Below are 11,435 nucleotides of genomic sequence, written 5' to 3' on the forward strand. Positions count from 1 at the left end.
ATTCTTCGCTTTGTGTGTGTGTGTGTGTGTGTGTGTGTGTGTGTGTGTGTGTGTGTGTGTGTGTGTGTGTGTGTTAGTAGCTTTCAACGTTTCTCAAAATCATTATTCTGGTGTAATTGTTTGTTCATACTACTGCCGAGAGAACGGCCAGGTCAAGTGGGGTTTGTTACTTTTCTCATTTAAAGCGGAACTAATCACAGTCGTTTTTATTATTATTATTATTAACAGTATTGGGAAAAGTTACTTTTAAAAGTAATGCATTACAATTTTGCGTTACTCCATAAAAAAGTAACTAATTACGTTACTTAGTTACTTTTTATGGAAAGTAATGCGTTACGTTACATTTAAAATCTGGACAAGGCTTGCTTTCTTGCTTTTAAAATAAAAAAAGTTCAAATTTTGGCAAATATAAAAGCCTTTCACACCAAAAGTGAAATAAATAAGCCTCAGGCTGAAGGGAAAGTAAATGTACGTCCGTACAGTAGAACGCAGAAGAAGACATTTCAACACACTTCAGCAATAAAAAAAGACACACAAATGTTGTCTAGAGTAATTTGTGCTTATTAGTACGGTTGAACTGGATCATCGAAGGTCAGAAGCAAAGACATTGCTTAATAGAATGGGATTAAATACATAAAGGATATTTGTGCTGTTTAACATTTAATTATTGCAGGTTTGAGTCATATTCTGAGTTGCATTATTTTTATTCATTTTGAGGAATACTGAATCTGTGTTTTTTTTGTGTGAGTGAGATGAATTAATGCATATTCAGATTTATTTTAGAACTACAGTAACATCTTCTGATTTCTCTCAACATGGGGACAGCAGAGCTGTCAATCAATAAATTGGGGGAAAAAAGAAATGCGTTACTTTACTAGTTACTTGAAAAAAGTAATCTGATTACATAACTCGTGTTCCTTGTAATCCGTTTCCCCCAACACTGATTATTAATGCCAAGGTACCAATGATAAAAGTACATAAAATATCAATATTACGTACAAAGTGCTGACATTACATGCAAAGCACCATTTATAAATGTATATAACTATAAACAAATAATACAAAACGAAAGCTTTAACAAAATAAAATCATAGTCGTTTGTGATGAAAGGACACGGGATTTTGGTCTATAATTTTACAGCGATTGATGCGCCACATACAGTGGGGCAAAAACGTATTTAGTCAGCCACCAATTGTGCAAGTTCTCCCACTTAAAAAGATGAGATAGGCCTGTAATTTTCATCATAGGTATATCTCAACTATGAGAGACAAAATGAGAAAAAAAAATCCAGAAAATCACATTGTAGGATTTTTAAAGAATTAATTGGTAAATTCCTCGGTAAAATAAGTATTTGGTCACCTACAAACAAGCAAGATTTCTGGCTGCACACAAGTTTCTTCTAAGGAACGTAAAACGTCTTAATATTTGAGCGCAGCTTCATGGAGTACTGATTGTTGAGCCGTCGAGCGCCCCCTTGAGGAAGTGAAATGTTATCATACATAGCTATTATTAATGCGTAGTAAATAGTGCCACCCAAAAATATTCTGTTTCCTTGTACAACACAAAGTATTGTTTTGACAAGAGACTCACAGAGGCTTTTGAGAAGTGAAAATTGTCAGTTTAATTTATTTGTATCTTAAGCCTTCTTAGAATATTAGAAAACAAAACATTTGCCATTATACTGAGGACAGTAAGGTATTTATTGCAATATAAAATTGTACCAATATATAGTTTTACATTTTAGAAATAAAAGGATGAATCTCTGTAAAATAATGTTGGTCATATTTCACCCCAAAATTAAACGAAAATATAGTTTGACTTTCGCATATAAAAATGCCTATTCCTAAGACCATTATTTATTTAGATTGTGGCATTTTTAAATAGTTTTAACACCGATACCATTTAAAAATGTGTCCATGATCATTTACTAAACATAAATAAAAATAAGACTTCTTTATAACAATGAGAATGAATTATATATACCTTTAATGTTGGGGTGGAATAGGAATTTTCTTCATGAGATTCATGCAAGATGGCTATCTGTCTTGGCAGCAGATACTTAAATACACTTTGAGAAACGCTGTATGAGGCAAACAACCACACCAAAGCCTTATCAAACCGTTCCATCCTGATCTAGAGGTAAGAACAAATATTTCATCGCTTTTGAATCACCACTGAAAATTAACAACTCAATTTTAAAAAATGATCCCAAGTAAGTTCTGCATCTTGTTTGGATGAATTAAAACTTTCCCCTGAACAACAGCTGATAACAGAGAAAAAATTAAAGATGAAGCTCATGTAAACGACTTTGGTTCAAGTTTTCAATTCATTCGCAGTGTGTTTTAACAGGATTTCCCAGCAGCAGCAACCGAGTCGGAATAAAGCACCAGCAGCCCTTTGTTTTGAAGATTATTCCTCATGCGAGTTATGAGATCTTCTCGTAGAACAGGAGGTAGGCTTGGGAACTCTGCACTTTGACCTCTGGAACCGGATGGACGCTGCTGTCGCTGATGTGAAACCATGATCCTTTACTGGCCTCAGCATGACCTGCTACGAGATGATGGTTAGAAATAGATAATAATCAAAATGTCACTTTATTTCCAACTAAATGCAATTTGCATTAAGCACACACAAACTGATTTTCCGGCCTCCAATATTAATGCATGTTCACATAAATCTATAAAGGTCATCGAAACCTCCAACTCGACAGCACAGATACTCACAACCAGCATCCAGTCCATTTTCTACATAATTGCGCGTAGAGGGTCGTGATTTGACGTAGGCTGTATAATGTCCAGACCGCATGGTGCCACAGTGTTCCACTATACCATAAAGACTATACAGCACTCGCATCTCGCCCTCCTTCACTCCCTAAAAACACAAACACACATCTGGGTAACAGGGTTTGAGGCACTGCTGAACCAGTTTTGAGTGAGTTTACTGAACCCAGAACCCAAGGAGTGATGTAAGGATGGATACGTGATGTGAAAACCAATGATCATTTGCTTACCTTGCAGTTTAATGAGCAGAATGGAGCGAGATCCAGGATCTGAGGGAACTGCACATGTCTGTTCACCTTACAAACACTGTACCCAACCTACAGGCAAAGAAATGACAAAAAAAGTTTATGGTGTTAAAGAGATCTGACAGAGGATGAACAAGGTGTTTTACCTGCTGGAATCTCTTCAGGTGGAGCGTGAGCACTGCTGGAGGATCAGAGATCAACATCTGCTTCAGAGCATCTCTGTAAACAGCTTTCTTACCTGACGACAACAACAACAAAAAAAATCAGTTTAGAAGCTCGGTTTTCACAATTGAGGTTTATAATGAGGTTTCCAGGGGCGTGGGAAGATGTTTTAGGTTGGGGGTGCAGTACGCTGTACTGCGGGTGCGATAGAGGCTATTTACACTAAGTGAAAATAGCAGTATTTTTTAGTGATATGCTATTTACACTAAGTGCAAATCGCTATAGATTTTATTTATACCATGTTAAAATAGCAGGATATTCTGCTAATTACTTATTGCAAATAGTGGCAATTATCTGCACCTCAGCATTGTAATACATTATAAAACAGTATGCAATAATAACTTAGAGTGTACATTTTAATTCAGATTATTAAATGGATGCCACCTTATTGGGACAAAAGCCCTCTACACCTACCCTAACCCTACCCAATACTTTATTTTCAATTTTTTGATTATTTCCTTCATTTTTATAAAAAACTAAATGCTTTTTTGATGTGATCCGAAATTTGAAAAGGGAGAAAAAAAAAGTTCGCCAAAAGGCAGATTCGAACCCGGGTCGATCGCATCAAAAGGAGTATGACACGCTTTACCATCTACGCCACTGAATCTAACGATTGACGTCTGTCTTTAGTAATGTTGACTAGCCCCATCACACGTTGGTGAGTGGAGTTAGTATAAATAGCTTCTGCCAACAATGCGGGTACACTTAGTGTACATTTTTTAAAATTCCCAACAGTTAAACCATTGCCCACAGAAAAAAACAGGGGGGGCTGCAGCACCCTCAGCACCCTTCTGAAGTGTGAAGTGAAGGTGACATGTGGCCAAGTATGGTGACCCATACTCGGAATTAGTGCTCTGCATTTATCCATCCAAAGTGCACACACAGCAGTGAACACACACACCGTGAACACACACACACACACCCGGGGAGCACCTCAGTCGTGGTATTGAAGGTGGAAGAGAGCACTGTACATTCACCCCCACCTACAATCCCTGCCAGTACGAGACTCGATCAAAAGGAGTATGACACGCTTTACCATCTACGCCACTGAATCTAACGATTGACGTCTGTCTTTAGTAATGTTGACTAGCCCCATCACACGTTGGTGAGTGGAGTTAGTATAAATAGCTTCTGCCAACAATGCGGGTACACTTAGTGTACATTTTTTAAAATTCCCAACAGTTAAACCATTGCCCACAGAAAAAAACAGGGGGGGCTGCAGCACCCTCAGCACCCCCACCCCGCGCCTATGGAGGCTTCTGAAGTGTGAAGTGAAGGTGACATGTGGCCAAGTATGGTGACCCATACTCGGAATTTAAATTCCCAACAGTTAAACCATTGCCCACAGAAAAAAACAGCACCCCCACCCCGTGCCTATGGAGGCTTCTGAAGTGTGAAGTGAAGGTGACATGTGGCCAAGTATGGTGACCCATACTCGGAATTAGTGCTCTGCATTTATCCATCCAAAGTGCACACACAGCAGTGAACACACACACCGTGAACACACACACACACACCCGGGGAGCACCTCAGTCGTGGTATTGAAGGTGGAAGAGAGCACTGTACATTCACCCCCACCTACAATCCCTGCCAGTACGAGACTCGAACCCGCAACCTTTGGGTTACGAGTCCGACTCTCTAACCATTAGGCCACGACTTTGACCGTGTTGCGTTCAATTACTAAAAAACAGCTAATTTCAGGAGATCCAAAAAATCTGCACAGCAGCAAATACGGGTAAACGGTGTACAATGATTTTTGGTCAATTTAAAATATGAAAGTGGTCCGGCTTGAATAAAGCCCCATGCAATAATGTGCTCCAGACAACACCGAAGGCTATTTTTATATATTATTACATTATTATAAATTATAAATATAAATATTTAATATATTTTAATGTATTTAATGATTGCAAATAAGATTTTTTTAAAATAGCTGAAACATTTATACTGCTAAATATTTAAATTTGCATAAAAGTTGACAAATTAATTTGAAGTGGAAGAATAAATATTTGTATTGTAACTTGTAGTGTTGGTTTTTCTAGAGATTAAACCAAAAACACATTAAAAGTTAATATTTCCATTAGTAATAGAGTCTTTGTTCTTTTGTCTGGATGTCTCAGCAGTGGATATATGTAGAAATCATAATATGACAAAATAATCACAATGTATAATTTTTGGCCAAGTCATGCAGACCCACTGTAGAATAAAACAGTAAAAAAACAAAGTAATATTTTATGTTCACTTGCATGTCATGCAACTACCAACCAATATCATTAACAATACCAGTATTATTAAATTGGAGAAATACTAAGTACCTCAAAATCCCGGGGGGGTTTCAAGTAAATATTTTATGTGGTTCAGCTGACAAAATGTTTGTGAACCCTAGATTGGGCTGTTTAAAATGGAGACAAGAGTGAGCTAAAACAGCTGTTGATATGGTAAAAGTTGAGCACAGTACCGTCTGCGGCTTTATGTCCAGACTGGCGTTTTGTGCAGGTGACACACATCAGTCTGTTGTTCTCTGTGAGATGTTCCACCTCAGTGAACTGATACAGACAGGACTCCACCGAACACTCCTGCTTCTCTGGCGCCGTCCTGCTGGCCAGTGATTGAAAGGCCAGCTCAGGGTCCTGATTCACTACTGTGTATTCCTTCACATCGTCTGAGACCTCATCTCCATTCTCCATCTCACTTTCTGTTTTTAGTGACAGAGTATTCAGTTCTTCTGTTAACCGATCCTCTTCAGCACAAAGCTGGTCAGCACCATCATCTTCCTCAATTGCATTCACATCTTGTGCTTTTTCTCCCTCTACAGACACATCTTCAGAGGCCTGGTCTTCAGATAAAGCGTTAAAGCGGTTGCTGACAGAAGCAGCATGTTCTTGCTCAGATTCCTCATCATCTTCATCCTCATTTTGTGAGAGAGCAGGAGGTTTCTCAGGACTCAAATTCTCATGGCTGTTTTCGCCTGCTTCTTCATCAGCGCTGCCATTTACTGATAGACTCTGATTGGAGGCATCCGGTGGATCAGTGCTGCTAGCCGTGCTCTGATTGGTCAGAGCATCCAAAGTGACTTTACTGCCCAGTTTCTGCTGACGTCTCTGAGTCTATGGACACAAAAGTTAAAAAAATACATCTGTATCGCACTTGGACTGGATTCTACTTTGTAGTATATACTTTACATTTTTACTCAATTCACAAAAAAGTTTAAGAATAGTGGAGGCTAAATTGTGCATTAATCGGCCAAAGCAATTACTAATCCGTGCTCTGATTGGTCAGAGCATCCAAAGTGACTTTACTGCCCAGTTTCTGCTGACGTCTCTGAGTCTATGGACACAAAAGTAAAAAAAAATACATCTGTATCGCACTTGGACTGGATTCTACTTTGTAGTATATACTTTACATATTTACTCAATTCACAAAAAAAGTTTAAGAATAGTGGAGGCTAAATTGTGCATTAATCGGCCAAAGCAATTACTAATAAATGGCTAAAATAAATAAATAAACTTTTTTTGGCAATTTAATTCTGGCTCATATCAAGGCAATATATACATAATAGGTTTCAATGAAAATTTAATGGACACTTATTTTACATAATATTTACCCAAAATGCACAAAATAAATTATGAACAGTTGGTGCTAAAATGTCCAGCAATTGGCCAAAGAAATTACTAATAAATGGCAACATTTATTGCAATTTAATTCTGGCTCAAATAAAGGCTAGCTATATATACATATGCAAAATTCACAAAATAAATTGAGAACAGCTGGAGCTAAAACGTCTTGTTAAATTCCAATGACATTAACACTCAATGTACACATTTTGGCAATTAAACAGCCTGGTTGATATATAATATATATATACACACACGAGTACCACTAATTATAACACAATTACAAAGACATTATAATTCCCACTTTACTGACCATCTGAAATAGTGTGTCTGTGTGTGTGTGTCTTCACCTTGGTTTGTTTCTTGGCCTGTTTCTTTGCTTTCTTCTGCTGGTACTTGCTTCCTGTTCCTGTAGGCATGCCTTCATTCCCATTGGCCAGAGATGCTGTTTTCTCTCTGTCTCCATCACTGACGCTGCTCCGATACTGCGTGACTTTCTTCTGATTCTTCTTCCTGTAGGCCTGGAGGAAACACTCAAATCAGATCACTTCCCCAGAATATTCACATGAGGGATAAAGCAGCTACATTATTCTTACCTCATCAGCTACAGGAAGAGAAAGATCCAGAAACATCTCTGTCACCAGAGACACAGTTCTGCACTCTTTACACATCACTGTGCTGCTCATCTCTCCACCAAACACTCGGTCCACAAAGTTCTTGGGTGCACCGTTTCTCTCGTACTCTGGTGAAAATGAGTTATTAATTTAATGTTACTCCTGTATAATTAAAATATATATATATGTATGTATGTGAACCTGGACCACAAAACCAGTCATAAGGGTCAACTTTTCGTCTCAGCACTGCATATTACTAATCAAAAATTAAGTTTTGATATATTTACGGTAGGAAACTTACAAAATATCTTCATGGAACACGATCTTTATTTAATATCCTAATGATTTTTGGCATAAAAGAAAAATCGATAACTTTGACCCATACAATGTGTTTTTGGCTACTGCTACAAATATACCCCAGCGACTTAAGACTGGCTTTGTGCTCCAGGGTCACATACATATATATATATATATATAAATAAAAGTTTTGGGTTTATTCATACTCTAAAATATATTATTGCCATTTTGGTAATCTGATAATGGCTTGTACCTTTAATAACCTTTTTCATCTGCTCAATGCTTTTGCCAGAGTTTTTCAAAGCCTCCAGAATTCCAGAATTTACTCTCTAAAAATTACAGGACATGAACACAGAGTAAAAGAAGGATTTAGTTCAACCAAAATGTCTCAAATATTTTTTTTTAAGTCGTTTCAAGTGACAAAAGAAAACAAGCATTTCATCTGGTTTGTGTTCACGTCCTGTTAGAGGTTCATACTTTCACTTCTTCTGCTCTAATGCCGTCCAGAAGGTACCGCAGAAGCTCCTGACTGTCCTGCTGCTGAAAGCCTTTAAAGCGTGGAGCTCTGTGAAAAATAGTTCATAACAAGACTCCTGGTCAACAAGGCTGAATGTATTTGATCAAAAATACTGATAAACCATTAATATTGTGAAAAATTAGTAGAGTTTTTTTTCTTCTTCAGGATTCCAGGGACCAAGAGACCAAATATATGAAATAGAAACATTTTTAGGAAATGCAGGTGTCAAATACATCAGTAAAACAGAACTTTTCTCTTATTATGAGGTGACTACACTGTGTAGCTACTTACTTTTTACACACTTGTGTGAAGAGTTCTTTAGGGGTCACGACACCTTTCTTAGTCGCCTGGATTTCATTCAGAAACTGACACATAGCCAGTGTGAGCGACCCGGGCCTTTCCAGCTGGATCTGAAGAGGTTCCTGAAAACATGACGTGAAAACATCCTGTTAGATGAAGCTTCATGCATAAAAAGAACCAGAAAAGAACATAATGCAGCTCAGCATCAGTACCAGCTCAGAAGACACTGCAGGTGTGACGGTGAAGCAGCTCTTCTCATCTGTGATCTGGTTCAGCAGTTCTCGCAAAAACTGCGTCTGCGATACATTCTGAGAGAGAGACGAGAACATCGGGGTTTGCAGAGCTTGCATGCACATTGCTGTTTCTCACGTGAAGCGTCTCGAACTCTGAATCTGTACCTGCATGACTGCATTGAAGAAACACGTGTTGCCCAGATTACTGAGACCCCTGACGCTCACGACACTAGAGTTTCCTGCGGCTGCTGCTTTCTGTCTTTTGGCGCGGTCATCATGTTTTGAGCTGCTCTTCTGCTTCTCCTTGTTCTCGTTCTCCAGCGTTTGCTCTGCAGGATTCGTCACTGAACTCTCTTCCGTCTTACTTTCTGCAGAGTATGTTTGCAAATGTATGTTTTTTGTTTTTTTTGAGTAAAGACACTACAGGCAAAAACATGTTACTATTTCATGCACTGGTCAATTTTGAGAGTGGCTATTCGGTCTTCTTTCAAACAAATACATTAAAAAACACTTATTGGTCAACTACTACTGCCATTATATAAGTGCAAATGGCTCTAAAACCTCTAAAACACCTACTTCTGTTGGAACTCCTCTTGCCGGGATCCGACAGCACTTGTTTTCTAATGTTTGTGATCAGCTGCGCCAGCTGCCCAGTGCTGGAAAACTGAACGTCATCATCACAGATGTAACACCTGCAGCACACCGGAGCAGAAGGTAAGAGGTATGAACACACAAACCCTGCCACATTTCAGTGAGGAGGTGGGTGCGTGTCACTTACCAGACGCTCCACACGTCCAGACTGAGCACTAAACAGTGTGGCTCAGATCGAGGCGTCTCGTAGTGCTTGATCGCATGCTGATTCTCCGATCTCCCGCAGCCCTGATGAGGATCACAACATTGTTTATGTGCAACTGGCCAATAGCAACATGTCATAAATCACCTGGGCTGCATTTCCCAAAAGCATCGTAAGCCTAAGTTGATCGTAGCTCCATTGGTGACAATGGTTCTACATTCAACTTAGGCTTACTAAGTCCTGTTACTAAGCCCTGATCACGTACTCTGTGGCCGCATTTCAGGCACATCCACACAGCTGGACTTTCTCTGTCAGGTTCATTCTCTAAGATCTGCTGTTCAACAGGTTTGTCCGGCTCACAGTCTTGACACAAGCTCCATTGCTCATTCAGACCGGCTTTCTTCAGTAAGTTGTGCTCTGTTCCTTTACGGATGTGAGTGCAGGAAACCCCTTACAAAGCAGCAGCAGAATCATGTGAGGTTTCATGATTAAAATCACTGTCAGCATCTCATTGTTCTGGGCAGCTGTCATACATGTACCTGCTGTCTCAGTGCTGCTGTCTGCTCGAGGACTGTCTTTCCCCTTCTTTTTACCCATTTTGGTTTTTAGAAGAGCACCTGAATGGGGTTAAAAACATGACATGTATATTAACAACACATAATAATACAACATAAGTCATAATAATACAACATTATACTTTTATTATATCAAATGAACGCCAATGATTGACTGTTCTCTGCAAATACCTCTCCGGTGCCAAATACTTTGAGAAAAGTAATAAAGTGGCATCAATTTAAAGATTACGTGATTAATATACAATTAATATTGGACGTTAAATCCACTGAAAATATGAATGAACTGCAACAGCTTTTATTTTCAAAAGAAAAACATGGCAAAAACCGTTTACGTCTACTTACGAAGCCACCAAATTCATTTAAATCTCTGTAAAGGGAAATTCATCTATTTAAATTCCCGTAATTAAACGGTTTATAGCGACACAAATTGCATTAAAACGAAGCATGTTCTGACTATTTCCGGGTGACGCTCCATTCCGCTTTAGTTCATTTCAAAATAAAAGTCTGACTGAAGCATATTTAAATGAAGATATGGCAGGGCACATATTCTTCCTCTGAACGGGATCCAGGGGGAGCCCATCTCATGGGGTAACACATAAATAAAAATAAACAAATATACATATACATACAAAGGTTATACACATAGATTTTAACTAGACTACATTTATACTCGGAAAATATGCTCAAACTCCCCATTTGTTGATAGTTTTTGAGGTTTTTTATTTCTCCTTGAGAAAATAGATTTGCTGGTCTTTGGCCTGCGAACCTAATGGTTAGCCATTATTATTTTAAGATGATATTTGTATTTGTAAACTAGTTTTGTCAGGAGCCAAAAAGTCTGTTCTTATATTAAATGAAAAGAAACACATTTAACAGTGCTTTACATGTCAGGTACTTGTCTTGCACTGTAAAATGAACCCTAACAACCCCTTAATACAACCCCTATACAGCCATCTTCTATTATTACACCAAAGGTTAGAGCCTATATTGTTAACTACACAGTTCTCATTTTCCTTGTCTGTCAAAAAAATTAAATAATAATAATAATTGACACCCCATTCCTGCTGCATTGTCTTGGGAAAGTACCATTTGTCCGATTGTAAATCATTGAAATTCACCTGCAAAATCAAGTCACTTTTATTTATATAGTGCTTTATACAATATTGATTGTGTCAAAGCAGCTGTACCGTGTCGACAGGAAAATAGCTTCAATAATGCAAGAGGAGAATAACAAAATCCAAAAGA

General features: G+C 38.3%; 1 protein-coding gene across 1 annotated transcript; it reads right to left on the minus strand.

Annotated features, from left to right (window-relative positions):
* Positions 1–1,889: 1,889 nt before the first annotated feature.
* usp16 (ubiquitin specific peptidase 16) lies at positions 1,890–10,664 on the minus strand. The gene is made up of 17 exons (XM_016272895.1): positions 10,533–10,664; positions 10,155–10,232; positions 9,881–10,065; positions 9,601–9,701; positions 9,399–9,514; positions 8,988–9,190; positions 8,802–8,897; positions 8,581–8,711; positions 8,250–8,337; positions 8,026–8,101; positions 7,458–7,603; positions 7,212–7,382; positions 5,706–6,354; positions 3,172–3,263; positions 3,011–3,097; positions 2,724–2,871; positions 1,890–2,550 (listed from the first exon to the last, which is right to left on the minus strand). The coding sequence occupies exons 2-17, from the start codon at positions 10,210–10,212 to the stop codon at positions 2,426–2,428; spliced, it is 2,472 nt and encodes an 823-aa protein (XP_016128381.1). The 5' UTR covers positions 10,213–10,232; positions 10,533–10,664; the 3' UTR covers positions 1,890–2,425.
* Between the last annotated feature and the right edge of the window lie 771 nt (positions 10,665–11,435).

Source organism: Sinocyclocheilus grahami, unplaced genomic scaffold (genome assembly GCF_001515645.1).
Source record: "Sinocyclocheilus grahami isolate Dianchi unplaced genomic scaffold, SAMN03320097.WGS_v1.1 scaffold74.1, whole genome shotgun sequence".
NCBI lineage: Eukaryota > Metazoa > Chordata > Actinopteri > Cypriniformes > Cyprinidae > Sinocyclocheilus > Sinocyclocheilus grahami.